We start from the raw sequence: 25,917 nt of genomic DNA, 5'->3' as shown, positions 1-25,917 counted from the left end.
CCAATAACATCAAGTTCATGTTGGCTGTATATTACACTATTAACTAGACTTTGTGTGCATGTGTGTACTAAATCCAGTTACACCATTCTTACATGCACATAAATTGCTGAGAAGAAAAACAAGCATCATCATCATGATGCAAGACCATAATAGGGTATTCTGAAACCATTTTACAAATGCAAAAGCTAAAACTTTTCTAGTCACCCCCCCCCCATCTTTGAAGCTATGACTAAATTTTGCATTACAAATAAGAGCTTAAGTACAATATTGCACAAGCAGGAATTTCAGTACATACTGTGTGCAGTTTCACGTTAAATACTTACTCACAAATTACACTTCCCCCCCTTTGCTTTATATTGGATATCTTACTTTAATTTAATTCTTAAAAATCATAGGCCAAGTCCTTGGCCACTCTGTGGCACAAAGCTGTTTGATCCAGCCACTTCGGAATTTCCCGCTGTAGAGAGGAATCCCCAGATGATATAGAGCAGGGGTCGGCAACCTCTGGCACACGGCTCACCAGGGTAAGCACCCTGGCGGGCCGAGCTGGTTTGTTTACCTGCTGCGTCGGCAGGTTCGGCCGATCGTGGCTCCCACTGGCTGCGGTTCGCCGTTCCAGGTCAATGGGGGTGGCCGGAAGCGGCGCGGGCTGAGGGATGTGCTGGCCTTGGCTTCCCGCCGCCCCCATTGGCCTGGGACGGCGAACCGCGGCCAGTGGGAGCCGCGATCGGCCGAACCTGCGGACGCGGCAGGTAAACAAACTGGCCTGGCTCGCCAGGGTGCTTACCCTGGTGAGCCGCATGCCAGAGGTTGCCGACCCCTGATATAGAGTCTCCCTAGTGGTTCCTACACCTGCAGAGCTGTGGTTATTGCTGGATAAAAAGGGCACATAGCCAGGATACCCCTCACAATGACCTGAAGCAGCCAGAAAGGCCTCTTGGGATTGCTGGCAACCAGCAAAGTTTAGAGCAGCCTTCAGATTGCTTTGATCTTCACTGGATGCCACCACACAGCACCTATGCCCACCTCCCTCCTGGTCTGCACTATGTACTACTCAGTTGCAGCTCATGATCTGACGGGTTTGTATTTCAGACTAATGTGTGTTATTTATAGAGTATGTATAAATAATATTTATTAAATATTAAAGTGTTATATTTTGCACATCTATATTGTCTTATATCTAAAGATTTCAGTGCTCTTTACAAACATGTTAACTTACCCTCTCAGTTCCCCTATAGCGTAGGTAGATTTTATCCCCTTTCTACAGATAAGGAAACTGAGGCACTGACTGATTAAGTGATTTCCCAAATATGGCAGGGCTGTTGCATAGCTTGGGGGGAAAGAATCAGGCCTTGTGCTTCCCGGTCCTGTATCTTAATTTACAAAATTGTCCTTCCAGGCTTATGAGAGGAATGCTAGGCCTTAATGAATAAATGCTGTAAAATTTCAACAATGGTTGGATTTACTCCAAAACTACACCTGACAGATTTGTAGCAGTTATCTTGAAGTTCTTGCCTGGATGATTTTTGCATACATGTCCTACGCAGGCAGGCCAGAAACCTCTTCTAGCAGAAGGAAAAAAAATCATTTGCAACAGATGTCAGCAATGTATAAGTTGAAAATAGAGCAATATAAAAATAGCCCCTTTTGTGAAGTGTTTGTTTTTGTATTACTTCATAAGTGGCCTTTTCCTGAGTAGCAATTACTTTCCATTAGTTTAGTTCAACTGAGAAAAACAGAGTTTAATGAACTTTGGATCATGGGTCACTGATGATACAAGCAGACAGTTGCCAGCATTATGTAACCGCTTTCATATACAGTCCAGTAGCTCCACTCCACCAGTCAAACCTTGGTGGCTGTGCACTAGTCTCCCCTTCCACCCTTTCGTCAAACTATGCAGGGCTTGTGGTCAATCTGGAGCTGCTTTTATCATAATGGTAAAGCATCTGTCAGTCTTCAAACTATTAAACTTCCTGCTAACTGTAACCCAGACCTGGCTTCTTTCCTCTTTTGAGGCTTCCAGGTACATTTTTTCTTTTACCAACTGAGTGTATCCCCATTCACCCCCACTTTTCTGAATCTTCTATTGCTGCTTCATGTCTTTCTCTGTCAGGTGTGGTTCTAGAATAAATCCAACCATTGTTCAATTTATTTGACAACACTAAATTTGGAAGAGTAGAAAACATAGCCAACTGCAATGTGACCTGTAGAGATTTGAGCAGTGGAGGTTTCAGGCAACAAGGGAATATTTGGTCTTAATAAATATTAATCTTACACCAATAGGGAGGAAATAACACAGGTTCAAGACTGAGAGTGCGGGACAAGAAGGGCATTACCTAACTAGTGACACACATCACATGAAAGCAAGCATATTTTCATCTGTCCTCACATTCTTTTGTGAACACTATTTTAATATTACCAACTCTCACCATTTTACCATGAGTCTTAGTATTTTGGTGCTTTTCTTCAAGTCCTAACTCCTAGGGCACGTCAACACTCCAATAAAAATCCCATGGCACTGAGTCTCAGAGCCTGGTCAATTGACTCCAGCTCGCAGGGCTCAGGCTGCAGGGCTAAAAATAGCAGTGTAGACGGTTGGGGTCAGACTGGAGCCCAGGCTCTGAGACCCACCCCACTCGCTGAGAGTCAGAGCCTGGGTTGCAGTCCATGCCCGAATGTCTACACTGTAATTTTTAGTCCTGAGGCCCGCAAGTGTGAGTTGGTTGACCTAGACCAGCTTTGGCAGTGACGCGGGTTTCTTATTGCAATGTAGAAATACCCCTAGAGTGATGTGATTATATGGGAATCTCAACTTCCATTATTTGAAAGAAGAAAGTTTCTAGCCACCATGGTTGTGGAGAAAATCTTGAAAACATGACCCCTTAAAGGCTCAATCACCAGAAGGCAAAAAAATCCCCAAACCCAAAATGTAATTATTTGTAAAAGTTCATTATTTTTAAGCTAGTATGATTTTTCAAGGCCTGATGCATTATTTTTGACTTCTTAGAGTCAGCAATGCTGCGCTAGTAATGGGATGGGGAAAATGATCTACAAGGGCTCTCTTTCATAAGAAGTGGTCTAATACACAGAAGGGAAGGGAAGAAAATTAAAAAATAGTTTTAAAAGGAATTAATGTTCATGTTAATTTTATTTAAAATTTAAGTTAATTGAAGCAGCCTAAGCATTGTAAATATTCCAGCTAAAATAGCAAAAATACATGTTTTTATAAAAATGCAAAAAAAATACTCTTATCAAATGAGCTGGCCTGAGTGAGGAGTCAGAGTTCAGATCATAGTCTTACTCCCAGTTTTGTTAGGGGCTCAGCATACTCCAAAGACAATGTCCTCCTAGTGGTAGTCTTGGGATGAGGGGTGGGATACCACCTTTCATTACTCGATAGCTAGTAACCCCCTGGCAATTGTATGCTCCTTGTTGGTAGGCTCCAGAAGAAAAGTCCAGCCCTCCCAGAGGATGAGATGTGGGGGAGGCAAAAGGTGTAAAGTGTAAGGGAACCTTAAGGCTCTGAGTCTCAGAAGCTCTTAATCCCCAATAAATAAATAAATGTAAAATGTAAGTAGTTGTGGGGAAAGAGCCTTTGCTGTGTAGTGAATGGAAAAGTTATTTTTAATCTTGCATTTTCTGAATCCTACAGTAATTCTCTCTCATTTTATCTTGTATCTAGATGCTTAAAACAGTTCATATGTAATTACATAGTAGGGAAAGAAAGAATGTTCTGTTCACTTGCGACATATGTATTTTAAAGCCAAAAGTTTCTTTTATTAGTTGAGCCAGAGAATCCTATTCATTTATCAGTTTTATCTATTTGAGAGTTATTTGTCAAGGCTGATTTCATGCTATATCTCTTGGTTAAGGTTGATTGCACATATTAGATTAGAAAAAATTTAAATATTCTTCCTATATGAGTAGCATTAATTGGTGGCATTTTCTCTTTTACATAGATTTATATGACCATGCAGTCCTGTCACTTAGGTTCAATGAAGTCCTGTCTTAAATCCCCAATTTAACTAACATTGCTGTGGATAACAGTTCTGAATTAATTTAGTTTGTCGGTAGCAACAGACTGCAGTGATAGCTAGAACACCCTGCTACATCATTTTCTGACTGATCTATGAAACAGCCTCTCCCATTTATTTTTTAAACAACATAATAAACAACCTCTGTGCCTCTGCACAGCCAAAAGCCAAAGTCATTTACACCAGTGTTTATAATTTGTTCCAGGTGATTTTCATAGTAATCTGAAATGTTGTACCTTAAAGTTTAACCCCCCCCCCCAAACAATCACCACTGTAATAATTTATTGAAATCAAGTTTTTCTGTTGTTTAATTGGGAGTGCAATATTGCATGTTGATTTTTATACTGTTAGTGTCCATATCATCCAATAGTATAAGTATGTATGAGCCATTTCCATCTTACTGTGCACTGTGGATGGTGCAATATGAGCTTTATAAAACAGTGTATGCTGGCCCATGAGTGTTCTCAGTATTCCTTAACATGTGGTGAGTTTAAAGGTGTGTGCCTAATGAGTGCACAGTGGCAGGGTGAGAATGGCTTTCATAATTATGGACTCAGGGCCTGCATTATCTCTAGTATAACTTGAATGGTTGTTTCTTTATTTCTAGCGGCTTACACATTTTGCCAAATGCCTTAACCCAGAGGGTCAGCCATCAGTATTTGTCAGTCAACAGAGTTTGACCCAAAGGGCCAGATCCTCGGCTAGTGTAACTCAACATAGCTCCATTGATTTCAATGAGTCTATGGCAGTTTACCTGAGCCAAATCTCTACTGAAGACGTGACAGTCATACTATGTAAGTATGTTCTTGAGCAGTGGAGTCGCCTTTGTGCTGTAGTAGTTCTTCCTAATTTGCGCTGAGAGAGAATTATCAGAGCCTTTTTATTTCTTGTTGATTTGCATATTCACCATGGCACCAGGGGTGCATTTGGGGTAAATTGTCACTGACATACGTGTGAAGTGAAAAGTATATGTCTGCACTCCTTTATTTTTCATTTATCAGTTAGACGCCTGTTTCCTTCAAGCAAAAGAAAAAAAACCGTAAGAGCACATGCTTGTCTGTCATTCGAACTCTCTAGAATTAGCTTGTCATGAAATGTAAAACTAATGTGTACTTGTAAAAACCACTGCAGCATTCTCCTCACTACTGGCTGATGTCTAAGTAGATTTGGAAATGAAAGGGGTTATTATAAAGTGATTACTGAATAGCTAGGTATGTCATTTTAAACAAGCAGCTAAATTCTCTGTTACAGATTCAAAATGTAATCTTGTTTGTATCAGGCATAGTTAAAACCTGATTTTGATTGTAGAGGAGCAATCAAGCAATGGAGGTAATTTGAGAAAAATATATTGAATGATGTTTTTCTTTCATTCTTTATTAAAATACATTAGAATTTAAATGAGTCACTCTCTAAAATATCACTATAAAATGGCAATAACAAAATAAATATTAGAGTCACTTGGCTTTGGTTCATATTTAAATTCTACTATAGACTAAAAAGTCCTCAACAAATCAGTAGATGTCTGATGGAAGAACATACTGAAAAGAAATGACATATATGAAAATACCGCTGACTTAAAAAGGGAATTATTGATGATTACACCAATATTTTACGACTGCAAATTTCAGCCTGGAGGACACATGCCTCAGGGGTATGTGCAGCCATGAATTGGAGGATGTGAGATGAAAAAGGTTAGAAAAGCTGTTTCTTGATGGGATTTTTTTCACTCTTTCATGTTTCTCTGTATTGAGCAATTTTGGTGGTATATTATTAGATAGCTCCATTCAGATATAACATCTGTTTTTTGTCAGTAAAGGGCAATCTCAAAAGCTTGCATGCTTATTATGTATCTCTAATGGGCCTTCTATACATGGCTAGACATCTTGGGGAGACCAGGATTCTGTCATCAGATTTCCTGGACTTCCAGCTTCTGGCCAAGCTAAACATACTTCAAGAAGAGTCTTCCTTGTGGTATGTCTGCATTAATGCTTCTGGTCCAGGATGGAGAAAAGAATTGCAGAACCATGTGATAATAAAAGTTTTTAAAACTTTTTTGTTCAAACTCTTTCAAATCTCAAAGGTCAGTTCTCAGGCATAATGAGTGAAGATTCCAGTTGGCTCTTATTTTATGAATTTTACTTATTTTTTCAGTTGGTTTAGCTGAGCCACAAGTTTGTATTTTGCCACACTTTCTATCCCCAGATTTTGGGACTGGCCAGTCCTGGGTATGTACTGAAAGAAGCCTACATGGGGTGCTCAATTCTGGTGGGGAGAGGTTTCTAATCCTTGTTCTGAAACTGTGATGCTTTGTGACCTTGAGCAAATCATTTAGTATCTCTGAGCCCCCGTTTCCTTATATATAAACTAGGAGTAATCATATTTAGTTACATCATACAGTGTAGTAGGGGTATAACTAAGTGAAGTTTGTAGATCATTTCGGTGGCAGATGTAGGAATATATTGCAGGGATCTCTGGCTCCCCAGCATAGAGTCCCCACATCAGCAGCAGTGTTGCGAAGGCTTCCCTCGTTAGCTATGGGATGGGCAGACAGGAGGCGCTGGCCTCTGCTCCCACAGAGCCCTGGTCAGCTAGAGATTTGGCAGGAAATCCCACCCCAGCTTCCGGCTGCCAACTCTATTCCAACTGGAGGACGGGATTGCCGTTTTGAGAAGGGATTGTGTGGGTTGCAGGAAGAGTGAGAGCAGTGCTGCTGCTACAAGGACAAAGCAGGACAAGAGTCTGAGCTTGGAGATGGGGCAGTGGCCCAGGGAGAAGCCTGAGCATGTAGTCCTTATGAGGCTGCCCTGCACGTTAGAATCAGCCACTGCTCTAAAGGAAGGAGGTACCCTAATCGAAGGCTGAGGAGCCAAGGCTGGAGGAACTGTCAAGACTGTTTATGACTGATGAAGGGAGAGTTCCTTTACGGCATTTTTGATTTACGCCATACTCCCATTAACTAGTTTGTTCATTTGTTTTCCCAATGACCACGGGGCTTCTGTCCATGCTAATAAAGGTGTTGGTATAGCTCTGTGTATGGGAATGATTCCTTAGTGAGTCCCTACCTCCCCAAATGTGGTAAGAGTCCCTAGCAGAGAGGGATGCTCCCATAACACAGGCCTCCTCTCAGTAGGGTGACCACCCATCCTGAATTGGGCAGGACAGTCCCAAAATGCAGAGTTCAAGTTCCGGTCCCAGTCTGAATGACCCTGGAACAGTGTTTGTCCCAGATTCCGTGTGGCGCCGCTCCACAACTGTACGAGGCTCAGGGGTGGTGCCCACATCTTCTTTAGCCCCCTCATCACCACAAGGCCTCGCCCCCTGCTCCTCCTCTCCCCCCTGAGGTGCTGGCCAGGCCAGAAGCCGGAGCCTGGCAGTAGTAAGAGCTGCCCAGGGAACCCAGGCTGTTTTGGGGAGCATTCAAGAGCATTGTGAAAGTGAGGCACCTGGCATTAAAGCAGGAGGAAAGGATGATGACTGCATTTCTTCTAGACCTCTGCAGTGAGACTGTTTGAAGCAGTACTTTCCATAGGCATGTGTAAGAAGTAAAATGAGGATCTTGCTTCTGTGTTATGGATTGAGTCCCAGTGATTTTTGTGTGTTCTAGTGAGGAAATGTTGACATAACCATGGTATGTAGCAGTCCCCAATAATGGGCTTGGTAAAAGTCATAGAATATGTTCACTAACACAGAACAATTTGCTGTGTCAGGGAGGTGTGTTCTGTTGACACACAACTTTATCTGGAATGGTGAATTTGGGAACAGTTTTTACTATACTGTGGAATAACAAAAAGAAACAAGTAACTGCTGCTATTTATTTTGCTAAATCAATCCATCTTTTTTGCTCCATATGAGATTCAGCATTGTTAGCAGACTTTAAAAGTCACGTCAAGGAACACTGAAGAATGGTCATGTCATAGAGATGAAGAACAGTGTAATATCCCTTGCCCACACTTTCCAGAGAAGCAGTGATAGGGGATGGAATAACAGAAATCCTTGTAACTGGAGAAACCATGCTGAAGGTTAAGTGGTGAAGACAGAGAGTGGATAAAATAGGTTTGAAAGAGGAATTGTCAGATTTTGTTCTTTACATTTTGACAAAATAGTCCTAGGTAAAAGAAAGGGAAAATGTGATTTGCAAAGAAGACTGACACTACATTTCATGTTCCTGATCTCTTAAAATAAAAGACACTAATTAACCTCTTTAAGGTAGCATTCATCCTATCCATACTATTGAAATCCTCTTATAGGATGTCTGTGATTAAATAACAGTAATTCTTCCAAATTAATGACCAGATCCTGCAAATCCTTAACTGCCTTCTTTTGTAAGTACTAATCACATGAGTTTGCAAAACTGAACCCCGTGGCCAGATATTCAGCTCATGTAATAGTGGTGTGTTTCTATTGAACTAAATAAAGTGATGCCAGTTTTCACCAGCTAAAGATATGGTACATTATTTCATTTCCCATCCTGCATTCTCTGAGCTTCCTTGGCAGATTAAAAGGGTGGGAAAACTCAGGTTTCATCGTAAGAGCTGTTAAATCATGTACTATTTTAAACAAAGGAAAGCTCTTTTTAAAATGTCTTGTTGATGAACACACACAAGAATAATTACAGTATAACAATCAGTCCATCACAGTTGAATGTGGTCTTTCATGAAACCATTTTCCCAGGTTTGTAAACAGCTTCAAACAGCATCCTTTTCAAGCACGTACAAATTAGAAAAAGTCAGATTAGAGGAACTAAAGGGTAAAATATTGTACATAGTAATTCAATCCTTGCTGTTGACCAGAGTTTGAGACTCCTCATAAAAATTGAGACTTTGTAAGAAAGAAAGAAAGAAGTTGCTACATTTTAGCAATTGTTTCAGGAGATACACCATATTCCCCTGCCTATTGTATCCCTGTATGCAAGGTAAAGAGTATGAGTTTTTTATTATTAGAATCTGTTTATTTTAATCTTTTTATTTAACTTGTTGAGTTTATCTGAAGAGAATTCTGAAATCTCCATCTCTACTTAGCAACCATCTTCACAGCTACAATGTGGCCCTGATCCAACAAAGGACTAAAGAGCCTGATCTCACTGAAATCAGTGGCAAAATCCCATTGGCTTCAGTGCTGCAGAGCAAGCCCTTAGAACATATGCTTCAAGTTAAACATGTGAGTAGTCCCATGTTTAAAGTTAAGCACCTGCTTAAGGGTGTTCCTGGATCAGGGCCACAGTGAGCAGGAGCTTGCAGGATCAATTCAAGACCAAGGTGTCTCTCTGCTTATCTCTTCTCCCTCACCCCCAGAATTCTAGTATCTGAGTGCCATACTAAGATTCATAAAATTATGCTCAGCACCCTCTGACACACAGGGAAGCTTCATTCCCCCCCCCCCATATTATAGGTAGGGAACTGAGGCACAGAGACATTAAGGGTATGTCTACACTGCAATAAAAAACCCACAGCTGGCCAGTGCCAACTGAGTCAGGCTTGCGGTGCTCAGGCGAAGGGGCCGCTTAAGTTCAGTGTAGACGTTCAGGCTTGGGTTGCAGCCCAAACTCTTGGACACTCCCACCTTGTAAGTGTGGGGCAGACGTCCCGTGCAGGTACTCCATAGGGGAGGCATCTAGTGACCATATAAATGGCCTGGGAAAGAACTTTAAAAGGAGGTGCTGGTTAAAGGAACAGAACAGGAGGGAGGGGGTTGAGGCTTCTATGAATGGTATGGCAGGGAGCCAACCACCCCTTTCTTATAGCCCACCTTAAATCTTCTACAAGGGTGGTGGTGGTGGGGGGTTGATGGTAAGGTCCCAGCCATGAATGGCTGGGGTACCTGGATGAAAAATGAAGAGGGGGCTGGTGGAAGCCTCTGGACAGCTATTGAATGAACGTGGAGTTGGCTACAATGTACACTTTTAGTCCCAGACATCTAATAATAAAGTTACGTCCTGATTAAATCCATATCAAGAGTCTCCTGTCCTTCTTTTCGGTAGAGCCAGACAAAGTGCTGTTGGTGTAATAGGAGGTAACATTTGGAGTTCCAGAGAAATGAGCAGTGAATTGAACCTGCAATGGAAATTGCTCCTATCAGTCAGTTTCTGCTCCATATTCTCAGGAAAACACTGCTGAATGTAGAAGATGCTAGGATCACTGATTAAATGGGATGCTAAAGTGCCAGGGGCCAGAACTGGGCTTGCTGGTCCCTCAGGTCAGAGCTGCAACTGTCAGACTTCACTGCTTGATACCCAGCTGAAACTGGCAGAAAGAGAGCAGTATGAAAAATGCTGCAGGCACAATCAGGGGAATTGGTAAGAACTACCTGACTAAACTTCAGGCATGACAGACAGTGCACTCCTTAGGGAAGCAATCCTGCTCTCTTATCATGAGTCAGTAGACCCAGATTGTCCCAGCTTGCCTCATGATTCATGCCAATGGGGCCTATCATAATAGCCAGAATACTGAGGAACAACATAATGTCAGTTTATCCAGGGAGCTGCAGTGTGAGTAGAAGGGTCTAGCTTTGTAATCGCCACAAGAAGAGTTTTACCAAGTGCAAAGAAAACAAATGTTTAACAATTAGTTGTAGTCTTCCATTTGTGACAATATAATTAATTACCCTATTACCTAACCCTATGAGATTTATATGTTGCATATAAAATTATAGTAATGGCATGTAAACCTTATGTTGGAAATACTGTATTTGTCTTCTAGTCTAAGAAATGTGGTTTGAATTCTGATTAGCACTGTGAATTATGAAGTTGCCAATTTATGCAATACAGTGTAGTTCTAGGACAATGGCCTTCATGAGCTGCAGGGATCATCAATGCAGCTCTCAAGAGCACAAAAGCAAATGTCACTACTGAATTTCTAATTTGTGCTGTTTCACTTCATTTAAAGTTGGGAATTGACCCATCAGAAAGAGTGAATGTAAAAATCCCATTGAAAACTAAAACAAGGTATGATTATCATAAAATCTTAGTTAAGTTGAATCTCAGTTTTACAAAATAGCAGCAAAATTCATACCATGATTCCTCTTGCGTTACTGCACCAGAGTGCATCAGTCATTCTCCTAGTACCCTGAATATATTTCACTTCAGATATCCAAAGGACCAAGTGAACACACTTCCACATTATTGGAAGCCATGTGCTGTGCTTTAGGTGTTAGTACCATATAGATGAAAATGTTACTTTAGGTATATACAATGTAAGGCACTTCCAGATTAGCTTCGCACTTACCTGTTGGTGCTAAGCTATTTTGGATCTTGATAGAGTAGCTGTTTCCTTTGACCACTGTATACTGGTCCACATTTTAGTTAACAATGAAAAAATTGACCTGACGTTTGGGTTTAAAACACAAAGTGAAATCAAAGCCTAGTTTCCTTTGGAGTTCAAAAAGTTCTAATCAGCATTTTCTTCTAGTTTTTCATACCTATTGTGTACACTTAGTTGGTTCCAAGCACAAATGGCAGTGGAAGTTCCAAAATGTCAGAAGAAATGCTGTTCTTTCAGTATTCTCAGCTCAATCTGAATCAAAATGCTGGAAACTGAGATAGGAATTAAGAGAAGAATACCTTTTCTCAGGAGATTTCTGGCTAAATTGTGTAGACATAAAAGTTTAGCAAAATGTTGGCTTATCCAGACTGATTTTTTGGGGGCTGAGGGAGGGTTATTTCTCACTAGTCTTAATGTGGTAGCATACAAAACTTAAACCCAATGGTCCAAATTCACAGCTGGAGTAAATGACCTTAGTCACTGAGTGAAGTGAATGGAGTCATACCAGGTTACACCAATTGAGGATTGGCCCAATGAGTCTAGTCACTGGATGTGGGGTAATGTATTATTTAGTTAAAATCATTCTGGTGTCTGGTTGCCAGATAACAAATGCAATGTGAAACTTATTGGCTACATTAAAAAATATTCTGCAAAGCTAGTCAAAACTATGTAGTTCATCAGCAATTAATAAATGAATATCTGAAAGATTTAAAGGAAGCAGGGGTTATCTACTTTTCCACAGCAATAAAAAGCATGAAGGAAAAAACATTAAGATCTTTGTAGGTTATACAGAGAGCATGCAATATCTTAACACCTTTTCTTGAAGGAGTTAAGGTAGAGATGAATAATATCTTTCAAGAAATATATTTAGCATGCAGGGATCTTATTAACAGGTAAAAGTGATGAAATTTTGAGGAAAGTGTTTAGAACATTCTTGGTGAAGACATGTTGATTAATAAACATAAGAGAGGGAAGATGCATATTAATTTGTTTATGTATGAGAGGTTTCTAGCTCATTAAAACTCTTCTGAGCATTTAACTAGTGAAGCAATAGATAAAGCTAGACATTGGCTTTAATCTTGTTGAGAGCTCCAATATGAAAAAAAAGATTATTGCTAAATATGTGTAATAGCTCCACTAATGACGTGTTTTGCATACATAGTTAATTCACTAAAAATGCAGGGCAAGTGCAGGCCAGCATAGTGCTGTTCTGTGATGGAAATTTGGGTTCATTTCCCATCCGAGTCTCTCATTGCTTGTGCCAGTGTGAGTGGAGAGAGTGTGATTCTCTAAGCAGCATCCTTTGATCAAGTAGCAGCTAGTCTTCCTCTGCTTTGCATGCAGCCATATATCCCTGGGCTATGATCTTATCAGATCAGAAGGTTATCAGATCAGAAGGTTGCTCTTGTCCAGATGTTGGTTTGGAGACCCAAGGGAAAACCCAGGTGTGTGACTCAGGTTTCATGTTTTCCCTCTGAATCTTTACTGAACAAGTGTCCTAAAATGGTATCTTGTGCTGCTTGATTTACCATCTTTTGGATGAGATATAAAACCAAAGCCTTGACTCCTTGTGATCATTAAAGAAACTATGGCATATTTGCAAGAACTAGGAGTATTTGCTTCGGGTCCTAACTGGATTGCTTGTTGATTAATTGCATTCTGTCTAACTGATTGAAAAAAAGAGAGATGAATAAAGAAATTACTTTTAAAAATCAATGTTTTTCTGTATAAAAACTCTCCTTGGGGAGAAGTTTGTCATTTACTGGAAAGTTTCCCTTTAAAATTACCTTCTGCTTTATATATTTGCTTTACTTTTCAATGTCTTTCTTACTTTAAAAGTGCTAGCACAAATATAAGAAAGTGAATGTATTAACTAACATACTTCTAAATTCTGTAAAGGCAATTTGACAGCATAGAGGTTCTTTATTAACATTTGTTTCTCAATTTTCATCTTTTCATTTAAACATATATTTAAAGGTTTTCGTTATACTTTCTCTTTTTATCTGTCTTGTATTGTATCTTCTCTTGTTTTCTTTATCAAAGATACTTCTCCCTTCTGTGATCAATGATTGCTCTGATTTAAAAAAATCAAAATATAATAAACAAATCTGTTTTTATTCTCCTTTCACACTGTCCTAGCGGTGTGTGTATATTCACAAGGATATAATATAGAACTGTGTATCGGTTTCTTCTTTTAGACAGTAATATGCACAAATAGTACATCATAATCATATGGATATTTTTACAGATCCCATGCGTGGGCCACGAAAACTAGAGGTTGTGGAGATCAAATCCCGGCAAATCACTATTCGTTGGGAGCCATTTGGATACAATGTAACACGTTGCCATCGATATAACCTCACAGTCCATTACCGCTACCAAGCTGGAGGACAAGAGCAAGTCAGAGAGGAAGTAAGCTGGGATACGGAAAGTTCACACCCGCAGCACACGATTACCAATCTGTCACCCTACACAAACGTCAGTGTAAAACTGGTTCTCATGAATCCGGAAGGACGAAAAGAAAGCCAAGAACTTGTAGTACAAACTGATGAAGATGGTGAGTTTTTACATTTACTACTTTGAACAAATATATTAAAAAATATATTCAGCTTCCAATCATTAGATCTCATTATGCCCTTTTTTGCTAGATTACTATCAGAAATCTCTTCCATATGGGCACTTATATACCATGGTCAAGTCAATTCTCTACCTTCTATTTGATAAACTAAAGAGATTTTCTTGTCTCATTATAAGGAATGTTCTCCAGATCTCAAAATAATTTTTGAAACTCTTTTCTGAACACTTTCCAATTTTTCAACATCCTCTTTGAAATGTAGATACCAGAATTGGACATAACAGTCTTGCTAATGCTCTGAGCAGAGGTAATACCATCTTCTTAATCCTACTTGATATTACCCTGCTTGCATCCAGGGATTGCACTAATTCTCTTTGCTACAGCATGCCACTGGCAGCTCATGTTCAGCTGTTATCCACCATAACTCCTACATTCTTTTCAGTGTCACCGTACTCCAGGATACAGTCTTGCACCCTGTAAGTGTGACCTGCATTCTTTGTTCCTAGATGTATAACCTTGTTTTTGGCTCTATTAAAATGCAATTTGGAAAGTGACCCAGAAAGCTTTGTATAACTGATCTGTCCTATCATTATTTACCACACAATTAATTTGTGTGCCATCTGCAAATTTTTAATGCAATGATTTTTAATTTTTTTGAGATTATAAATATTACAAAGAGCTATTGCATTGGGCCAGAAACAGATACCTATAAGACTCCACTGGAAGCACCCTTATTTAACAATGATTTCCCATTTACAATTAATTTTTGAGATCTACCAATTAACCAGTTTTTAGCTATTCGATGCATGCTACACTGATTTTGTAGAGTGCTATTTTTTAAATCAGACTTATGAAAGGTACATGACATTCTACGTATATTATGTCAACAGTTATCTCTATCAACCAAACTTCTTATCTCATCAAAACTTGTATCAAGTTTGTTTGACAAGCCCTATTTCCCATTAAACTGTGCTGATTGGCATTAATTATGTAACATTCTTTAATTCTTTACTGATTGTGTCCCATATCAGCCATTCTGTGATTTGCCCAGGATTACCAGCCTATAGTTATCCAGGTCATTCAGTTTACCTTTTTTAGGTATTGATATAACATTTACTGATTTCCAGTCCTCTAGAACTTACCCAGTGTTCCAAGGCTTGTTAAAAATCAGCACCGAAGATTGAGAGAGCTTTTCGGCCAGTTCTTTTAATCATTGGTGTCATATGAGGACTGCAATTATCATGACTATATTTGTTGTTATAGTATTTGTGCATGCATTTTTGCAAATACAGTTCTAAAAACATGGCCCTAAAATGCATAGAAAGAGAGATCAATAGACATTTGCAGTAAGCTCTAGTAGCTACTCTGTATAAATCCATCCGTAATGCAACAAGGAATATCATTAGCCCAAATCATTATCATTGTACTGCTCTGTGGTGCATTTTTAAAAGAGACACATGATTGTTTCCCGTATTTCCATTTACATGAATAGCTTGCCTTTTAACAGAGGAACGCTAAAACATTTTTTCTGGCCAATCAGTTGTTCACTGCAGAATTGCAAAAGTCCTCTTATTTCTCAAGAGAACGTGGCTGTTCAGGGATGAATTACTCTGTTGTCTTGAAGTAAAGCCCCTTTTTTCTTGCAGTCAGGATACTTTACATATTATGAAGACCAAAAAATTACATATATTTGCTATTTCCAAATATTCTTAGTTAGAAACATCAATAGCAGAAGACTGAAAGGTTCAGATCCTACAAAACCAAATCAAAAATGTATATATCTGTAATTATGTCAGAAAAGTTTTAGTGTTTGTGTAGATCAAGGTAATTCCTTAAACCTAAAAACCAAGACCCGACCCCTACTAATTTATTGCAGACCTCTTCTGCCCCCTCCTCAAAAAGCCAAAACACCATGCTGTCTTTTTATTGACTGCTGCATGTCTCAGCAAAGACAGGAACTGGAGGAAACAGAATTTAAACCGTTTCAAAATGTACAGTTACCATGATATAGAATAGCCCATAAAAGCCCTGATCCGAGAAATTGTTCTGGAAAAACTTGGAGATTGGATCTACCGTAATTGCAAAGAATACACTCCTTTTTCTTTTAGGTACATTTACCCGTGCTCCAAAAAGAGACTTGAAAGAGAGAGTCCTTTAATTTAAGGATGAAATGGCCCTTTTTCTTATGCAGCCATTTTTACATCATGTTATTTAACGTGTTATTTGACAAGGTTCAGCACTCTTTGATTTTCTATTACAAATAACTTATTGAAAAGAAGGCATAGAAGAAAGGTTTGTATCTACTCTGAATTACACTGTGCCATGCATGTTGATTTTGCAAGATATTTTGACATGCACCCGCAGATTGGAGTAAAGGAGCAAGTTTTTACCTTGCAAAAGTAGTCATGTTCCAATACCTAATAATTTTCAATTTACAAAGAGTCATGCACGTCATAGAAATTGGAGTTAGGGCTTGTCCACAGAGACTGTGAGGGCAAGCAACTGTAGCCTGCTGTGCATTAAGGTGCCGTGTGGACCCTGTTACTGCACACTAAAAGTTCCATAGTGCCCTCTGCAACAGCACTATGTCAGAGTGCACTATGAAACTTTTATTATGCGGTACCAGGGTTCACTCCTCGACTTAGTGCGTAGTAAACTAGTGCTCTATACGTTCACACTGTGGCTTGCCACGCACTAACTCGCCATATGGACAAGCTCTTAGAAAAGACATACTCCTCTAGTCCACCTTTCTGACAATACGGGACCATTCCTTAACAGTGTATTTTTTAGTCAGATTCAGTTTTAAATGACCCAATGGAAATGGCTTCTGCCATTTCCTTTGGGAGAATATTCCACAATCTAATATAATTAATTATGAAATAGGGTCATCTCAAATTTTCTTTTTCTTGCTTTAATCCCATTACTCTTAATTAACCCCCCAAAACATAATTTATCCCTCTCCTTATGGTTTACATCCTTCAGACATTTGTAGATGGTGGTCATACTGATTTTCCTTACTCATAATTTAGCCAAGCTATGTTTAGTTCTCATCTCTTTCCCCAATCACTTTGACTCCAGATCTTAATCAGTGTTGGTGCTGTTCTCCAAATTGCCTCCACTTTGTCAGCAGGCTTCAGATAGTGAGCTGCCTATACTGAAGTCAGCATTATATAGATGTAGTCTTGCCAGTTCATATCATATATATAGGGGCAAGAAAATTGAGAAACCTTCTTCTGTGGCCTCAGAGTCCATCTTGGCAGCAGAACCTGAACAGTTCTTCTGTGTAATGGATGGATTTGAGGAAGCATGGGGTAGCCTGCACGGAGTGGAGTCCTGTTCCACACAAGCTTCCAGTCTGGCAGTGTGCAGGGATGGGAGGGGTTAGTGAATAGCTAGACCATACATGGGGAGGAGTTAAGGGATTCATTGCTAAACAAATTATCTCATTATTTCCCCATTAGGGAAGACTGAGAAAAAAATTTCTATCATTGGGTACATAGCCTCCACCTTCTATCCTCATGTATCTGGTCAGTGCCTGGCACAGCTACTTAGGTTGGACTCTGGATCCTTGTGCTACATAGAGGAGTGCGTATACTCCGTGTGCATTTTCCTGCTTGGAATACTGTGTTCTGGGGGTTCTACTAAGGCGAGTGTGGGAAAACAAACTGCTGCAGAGGTAGGAGGAGGCAATATTAGATACCTGACACTTCTGATAATGCTGATTCTTCAGTCTTGGGGGTGTCATGCAATAAGAGGCCTTAAGAAAGGTGCCCGGTCTTCAGACTGTCGTCATCACTGTTTCCTACCGCCCAATCTATTGTAAGGCTTCAGTCCTAATGACAGCCAGCATCGTTGTCCAAATACCATGTGTGACACTGTAGCCCTTATACAGGCTAATTACAGTACCTTAATCTACTACAACAGTACCTTATACCTCAGTATATTTATATATGTTATAGGTGAGTGTTTCATATATTTCTAGTTTAGGAAATTTGTAGGATAGTGGCTAAGGAAGAGGTACTGAAAATTGACTTGTAAACAAGACACTTCACTTAAATCCTAGCAAAAAAGCCAAATTCCCCACCTTTTTCACCAATGATATTTTACTGGAAAAGCCTTATGTTCCCTGCTGTTTCTCTGTTTTAGACTGTAGTGTTCTGCAAGTGGCACATACGTTTGTACTTCTTCCTTAACAGCTGTATCCATTAACAGTCGAAAACCTCATTGATAATGTTAGCTTCGTTCTATGGGGAAGAGATAGTGACTGTTATTTCCTAACAGGCACGTAATCTGTTATACCCCTGTTATAGCCAGGGAGAAAGAGAGAAGAGAAAAGGGTTGCACAGGATCTGTTTAACAATTTGCCAAAGAGTATTTATACCTGCAGCATGTAAACTGATATACTCAACAGGGGATTGAAACCTGATGAACTGGTATCATGCCTAGAGAATGTAAATGTTAGTTTGAGCATCTCTATATGCTACTTTCCAAAATAGTACTTTTTTCTTTTCTTTTCGTTAGTCCCAAGTGCTGTACCACTTGAATCAATCCAAGGAAGTACTTTTGAGGAGAAGATTTTTCTTCAGTGGAGAGAGCCAGTGCAAACATATGGTGTGATCACTTTGTATGAGGTAGATATTTTTTATCATGGTTTCTCACACACACATTTTTTATCATGGTTTCATTTTTACCTACAATTTTGATGTATTGGCATCCTGTTGATAAAAGTATTTTCTTGAAAATGTTTGTAGATTTCAGAGCCCAAACTCCCATAAAAAAGTTGTGTAGTATGTATCCAACAAATTGTGTTGTGCTTGGTTGATTGTCCATACTGCATGTCGGACTGAGGCACATAGAGAGGCAGTGTGGTCTCGTGACTGGGCATTGGACTAGGAATCAAAAGACCTGGATTCTGTCCTTGGCTGCCACCAACTTGCTGTGTGCCCTTATGCACCTCACCTGTCTATGGCTCTGATCCCACTGTTATCTGTCTTGCCTATTTCGATTGTAAGCTCTAGGGGCTGAATATTAGTTATATTCTGTACTTATTTATTTAGTCCCTGATACAGTAAAGCAATTAAACGTGTGCTTAAGTCCCCTTGACTTCAGTCGAACTTAAGCATCCTCAAGTCCTTTGTCAAATTGGGGTGACAGTTGATAAGAGATTTAGAAATGGGAGGAAAGGCACTAAATAAGTTTAAAATACACCTCTACCCCGATATAACGTGACCCGATATAACACAAATTCGGATATAACGCGGTAAAGCAGTGCTCCAAGGGGGGCGGGGCTGCGCACTCCGGCGGATCAAAGCAAGTTTGATATAACACGGTTTCACCTATAACACGGTAAGATTTTTTTGGCTCCGGAGGAGGTAGAGGTGTATTACCTAGGCTGAAACGAAACACACTTTAAAATACTGTATTTCTTTGAGAAATTTGGCCATGTCTTGGACATTTACAGGAAACAATTCAAAAATTAAAAGAAGAGCATAATTGGTATAAGATAAACTCAATCATCATTTGCATTTTTAATTATTAAAAATGCAGATATTTCTTTGAAAATGGTCCCAGTTAGAACACAAGCTGACAACACAAATAAAATCTAATGCAGGAGAAAATTACTGGAACCGAGGATGGCACTGGGTTACTATACCTGAGGATGCCACTTGCTAACCCTGAGAGATATGTTCTATTTAGTAATATAGATCAAATATTTGAATGATAGAAGGGTAGATCTTAGAGTGAATTGTTAAAAAGAAAAAAATGGAAGAGATAATAGTAGTGACAGTCATCATCACATTTATGTTGGACTCATTTCAGGAAGCCTATTGTAATAGAAACAAGCAGGTGCAATTTAAAAAAAAATAAGCTAGCATTTTTAATGCAAATTCAACAAAATTACATGTTGTTGGGTTTCTAAAAATTGCTGTTCTTCCTCATATGGAACCTTTGCCTGAATACCTTTCAGAAAAAACTGACAAAGGACTGCACAGATTAAGCTGTCAGACAGTAATCATTGTTAAACCTCTTACCTGACCTTACTACTAAATTGGTATTGAAATGCTTAAGAGAGAGAGAGGAAGAGAAAGATACAGTAAAAGAAAAGAGTTAATTTGAATGCTAAGCTATTGATGCTGTTTTGCAGGCTGTTTTATTATGAAAGGTTATGATAATGTATGGCTTGGTTTTGGTAGAGCTAACTTTCATAATGTCGCAAACTAAACAATTGCACATCTTCCTCAATGATCAGAATGTTTTAATTGATACAGATTTTAGTATCTTTGCTGATTTTACACCTGACTGGTACAGAAATATGTACAGTATTGTCAAACTTTCTGCCTAAAAACACACAGGCATAACCTTATTGCTGAGTAATTTGTGCCCCATGGCGTAGCTCTCTCCTTAATACATGCATGTAACTTATATCAACTGTATTAGGTTTTGCATAGGTGCGTTCATTGAAAGGAGAATAATAGACCAACTCTGCACTTGTACTGTTCATGGGAAATTTCAAGCTTCTGCATTTCAAAACAACTCAGAATTCTAACAATGAAAAAAAGAAATAGATCAAATAAATATTAATACCTTTCCGTGCTTGGTGTTAATCAAAAGTGCAGTTACAGTGGGAATAGGATAAGCAACATAAATCAGATTAAATTAAGAAAAAGTCATATTAAGTATAAATACTGATATCAGCAGTTTGATTCAGTGACACCGGGTCTTGCTCTTTCTGCAAATCCCGGTTAAGGTGGTGGACCTGATCAGGTGGCTGAATACAAACTACAACTCACCAGACACGATTGAAGACTCCTATTTGCTTGCCTGGGTCTATTTCAGTGGCTCTCCAGCCTGTTGCTTATGAGTCTGAGATGTGACACAAAGTGTTCTGTTCCTTAGAGGCACTCTGGATCACAGGGGAGCACTGTGCCTGATGTGGTGGTGAAGAAAGTTTTCTTAACCCACTTCTAGGACAAAGGGAAAAACCACACAAAGTTATCATCTTCTTAGATGCCAATGAGAGGGGAAGAGACTGGAATTCCCACTATAAACAGCAGGACAGAGAGAAAATATAGTGTAGAGATGAATAAGATCATCATGATTCATCAGGCTTTTATGCAGTTGTCTTCAAAAATACCGTAGAACCTCAGTTACGAACACCTCGGAAACTGAGGTTGTTCATAACTCTGAACAAAACATCATGGGTTATTTTTTCAGAAGTTTACAACTGAACATTGACTTAATACACCTTTGAAACTTTATTATCCTGAAGAAAAATGCTGCTTTCCCTTTATTATTTTAGTAGTTTGTTTGACACAGAACTGTACTGTATTTGCTTATTTTATTTATTTATTTTTTGGTCTCTGCTGCTGCCTGATCGGGTACTTCCGGTTCCAAACGAGGTGTGGGGTTAACTGGTCAGTTCGTAACTCTGGTGTTTGTAACTCTAAGGTTCTACTGTAAAACAAACCTGAATCTGCCTTTAAACTAGGTGAAACAATCTGCAACTTCCAGGTAGCCACCTATGTTTCTGGTGGAGAAAACTGTGGAATGAAAATATCAAGGGTCCAGTTCACCACTAGTGTAATTAGGTGCAAATCCACTGATTTCAACACTGTTTGAAACTCAGAACCTCAGTGAGTAAGAGACAGAATTTGGAAGACAAAATGGTTCTAACATGTTGTGAGGGTTTACACCCCTCATTACAGGGCAGCACGGCCTAGTGGCCAAGTCCACAGAATTGCTATTGGTCACAGGACAGCACGGCCTAATGGCCAGAGTCCATAGAAGTAGCCCTCGTTGCAGGGCAGCACAGCCTAGTGGCCAGAGTCCATAGAATAAGCCCTTGTTGCAGGGCGGCACGGCCTAGTGGCCAGAGTCCATAGACTTGCCCCTGGTTACAGGGCAGCACGGCCTAGTGGCCAGAGTCCATAGACTTGCCCCTGGTTACAGGGCAGTAGGACCTTACTACTGGCTCCGCGGGGGGGTCCTACCGAAACACGCTGAGGCTCACCGGGGGCAAGGTACCAGTCCGTCACACACACACACACACACCCCCGGGTCACTTCCTACTGGCTTGGGAGTTTGGGTCTCCCACGAACCCCAAGGTTCTCCGGGGGTCTCCGGGTCCTTTGCCTCCCCTGGTTTCTCCCGCAATAGGGGTTCATGCCGGCTTGTAGAAGCCTCCATTCCCAGCAGCTTCAAGAGTGTCAGCTGGTCCTCCGCAGGAGGTCAGGTCCTTCCCCTGCAACCACCAGCCCAGACTGAGCTGAATTCCCTCCTTTTATACTCCCAGAGCACTTGGAGCATGCCCAGTGCGAACGGGGCAGGACTTCCTCCGTCAGAGCTACTGGTCTGACGCCGCTGGGGCTAGTGTGGGGTGGGGCTGCCCTGTCACACATGTGTAGACATGTCTACATCATAAAGCTCTTTTTATTTCCGCCCCACTTCCCACCATTACCAACATCAGTGCAGCAGTCCAGTTGGTGGCAATGAAAGGAGTGCTACCTGTTTGCAGGATTCTAGCCAGCCCACCAGCATTTTAAGCAAGGTTACCTAAACCTGGTAAGAGTGAAAAATTGCTGTCACTCCTTTTTCCATGTTAACCTTCCCACTGCTGCTGCCATCTGTAAAGGTGCCCTGGTCTCAGCACTGTTGGGAGAATTTTCAGAAAAAAAAAATCTTGAGTAGGTAAAGCTTTACTGAATGATAGCAGGAGTGTAATGTAAATACTGCGAGAACAAATGTATGCTTAGTTTCCTCAAGCAAGTCACTTTTTGTTAAACGAACAAGTTGCTTATGAGCTGTGAAAGAGCTTGTGTTTTTGTAGTGCATTCTCCTGATAGCTAATCTAGTACAATAAACATAATTAATAGCTATAGCTCTACCACAGGGGTCACAGAATCTGTGACCTCCTGTGTATTTTAAATAAAACTGGGCTGAGTCATTGGGAAATCCAGCTAAAAATCCCCATATCTGGTGGCTCTACCACTCTCTCTGCCTCCCCACAGACTCCATGGGAGGAGGGGTTTTTTTAGATCAGTCCTTGCTCAGGGAATTTCAGGAGACTAGATTAGTCCTAATGAAAGTGTAGCCAAGTGTTTTTTGGGGGCTGTCATAACTATAAAGGGAAGGGTAACAGCTCTCTGTGTACAAAGACTCCAAATCCTTTTACCTGTAAAGGGTTAAGAGGCTCGGGTAACCTGGCTGACACCTGACCCGAAGGACCAATAAGGGGGCAAGATACTTTCAAATCTTGGGGGGGGAAAGGCTTTTTGTGTGTGCTCTTTGTTTTAAGGGGTGGTTCGCTCTTGGGACTGAGAGGGACCAGACATCAATCCAGGTTCTCCCCATCTTTCTAAACAAGTCTCTCCTATTTCAAACTTGTAAGTAAAAAGCCAGGCAAGGCGTCTTAGATTTACTTTGTTTTCTCAACTTGTAAATGTACCTTTTTACCAGAGTGTGTATCTTTGTTTGCTGTACTTTGAACCTAAGACAGAGGGGGGTCCTCTGAGCTCTTTAAGTTTGATTACCCTGTAAAGTTATTTTCCATACTGATTTTACAGAGATGATTTTTACCTTTTTCTTTAATTAAAAGCCTTCTTTTTAAGAACCAGATTGATTTCTCCTTGTTATAAGATCCAAGGGGGTTTGGATCTGTATTCACCAGGAGTTGGTGAAAGGAGGGTGGGAGGAAGGAGTGGGGATGGTTAATTTCTCCTTGTTTTAAGATCCAAGGGGGTTTGGATCTGTGTTCACCAGGGAATTGGTGAAAAGTTTCTCAAGGCTTCCCAGGGCGGGAATTCTTGAGATGGTGGCAGCGGACCAAAGCTAAGCTGGTAGTTAAGCTTAGGAGTCCTCATGCAGGCCCCTACATTTGTACCCTAAAGTTCAAAGTGGGGATACAGCCTTGACAGGGGCACTAATACCTGTCCTCAGCATTTTATTGACACTAGGCCAGATGTATTATATAAAATTACATTTTTCACTGATTCAGAGATTTTAGGAAATTATAGATATTTAACTGCAGTAGAAAGGATTAGTATTGTACCTGAGTGAGTGCCAGTTCCCCATCTATAAAAATGTAGATAATACCTCACAGAGATATTGTGAGCATAAATAAATTAAACATTGTGAAGTGATTTGTGAGCTACTGATGAAAAGAATTATATAAGGAATAATAATAATAATATTATGTACTGTATCTGTCATTCAGGCCCTTGATTAATATACACAGCATACACTTTTTCTTCATGTTTCTAGCTAAATATTCCTTCAGATAAGTATAATAATGCTCTATAAATATAACAATGTCAATTTTCATTGTATATAATAGCAGTGCTGGAGTTATGTATAAATCTACTTATTTAAAAGCAAAAAAGGGGGGAATCAATTTTACATTTTTTTTAATGAGTTCCTTGTTTTTAAATTATCCTGTTGTTGTAGGTCATAGATGTTAAGTTGCCAGTAGAAACACTGCACAGTACTTTACTTTACTGTGAACTTGTATTGCTATTTTAATGAAAACAAGTAACAGTATTTGAAAGGAAGGAACGAAAAATGAGGGATATATTTTGCTGATATTTAACATATTTTTTTCCCAAAATGGGAATCTGAGTTTCATGCAATGCAATCACAACCTGAAGAATTACAATGCAGCAATTATAAGACATGAGCTTCAGACTGAAGCATAAGTGTCACCCACTTTGTGAAGCATTCACTTAAAACTGCCCTTGTCATCTTGTGAGGCTAATCTTATTCAGTGCAAAGTGTAATTATATTCAGACAGCTTAGAAATGAGGCTACACCTTTGTCACTTGCGTATCTGTTTTGGCTTGTTGTGTTTTTTTGTTGTTTTTTGTTGTTGAAAACCAACAGTAATATGGTTTCAGAAAAATGACATTGTGAAAGCCAGCAACTTAAAGGTATTAACTTAAGCCTGAACCCATCCTTTACAGTTGTAATCTAGCTGCCTTTAAGTCCCTGTATCTATAAAAGTAATAACTCATAACAGTTTTGGCTGAGTTCCTGTGTCCCTTCATTGGATTCAGGATTTGAAGAGTATAAGGGAGGAAGATTGCTTATCATAAAATGTCTGACAGTGCATACATCAGAAGGGTTTATGGGATAAAGATACAATCTTTGTCCATCTGCTCAAGATATTTTATAACTTTCTTATTCTTTTGCAGATCACCTACAAGGCTGTCAGTTCCTTTGACCCAGAAATAGATTTATCGAATCAAAGTGGGCGAGTTTTGAAGCTAGGAAATGAAACTCATTACCTTTTTTTTGGACTGTATCCTGGGACCACCTATTCTTTTACCATTAGAGCCAGCACAGCCAAAGGATTTGGACCTCCAATCACAAACCAATTCACAACTAAAATATCAGGTATTATATTAAAGTAACGATTATTTCTGTTTTCTTACTATGATAACCATTATTTTCTTTGTTATTCACCTCTCTTTTAATGCTTTACAGGCAATTTGTCAGAAAGCTAAAATCAGTTTTCTTCCTTGAAAGCACCAGACAAACTGATATATATTTATGTATTTGAATAATTTTCAGGTGCTTGAAGATCAGTTAGAACATACACAGTTTTTGAAGTACTGGTTCAAAACCGTGCAACTTATCACCCAAGAAAACATGTGATTTATATGCCTTTTGGAGTCAGTCCCAGCTGCTGCTTGTTGCAAAATTTTGCATAGGGTTTTTTGGACATGAATCTGAGACAGTTTCATTCAGAGCTCATTCAGCCTCAACATGATTCTAAATTAGTACAGTAACAGTGCTGGAAAATCTCTTTAATGTGGCATGAACAATTGAGAGTACAGCAGAAATGCTCCATGTCTAGCACTCGCTTAGGAAGTGTAGTGAATTGCCACGCTGCACGCATTCCTAACAGGCATGTTGACTGAGGCAGATTTGAAACTACATTAGACAAGAACATCAGGACCTGTGGTTTTCAGAGAGCGGGAAGACACAACTTCTCTAAAAGCCCATGCACAATCTCTTAAAGCCCCCAAAGACTCAGGAACATTTTATTCCCTTCGTT

The 25,917-nt window shown here is 39.8% G+C and overlaps 1 protein-coding gene across 8 annotated transcripts in view; it reads left to right on the top strand.

Annotated features, from left to right (window-relative positions):
* The window catches only part of PTPRM (protein tyrosine phosphatase receptor type M), a 698,330-nt gene that overhangs the window by 397,142 nt on the left and 275,271 nt on the right, over positions 1-25,917 (top strand). For all 8 annotated transcript variants that reach the window (XM_026661212.1, XM_026661206.1, XM_026661202.1 and 5 more), the window contains exons 8-10: positions 13,539-13,847; positions 18,387-18,496; positions 25,052-25,253. In XM_026661212.1, the coding sequence (XP_026516997.1) occupies positions 13,539-13,847; positions 18,387-18,496; positions 25,052-25,253 (621 nt within the window). The remainder of the gene's footprint in view (positions 1-13,538; positions 13,848-18,386; positions 18,497-25,051; positions 25,254-25,917) is intronic.

This window comes from Terrapene carolina, unplaced genomic scaffold (genome assembly GCF_002925995.2).
Source record: "Terrapene carolina triunguis isolate 2854851 unplaced genomic scaffold, T_m_triunguis-2.0 Scaffold58, whole genome shotgun sequence".
Lineage (NCBI taxonomy): Eukaryota > Metazoa > Chordata > Testudines > Emydidae > Terrapene > Terrapene triunguis.
This window is presented reverse-complemented; position numbering and strand designations above follow the sequence as displayed.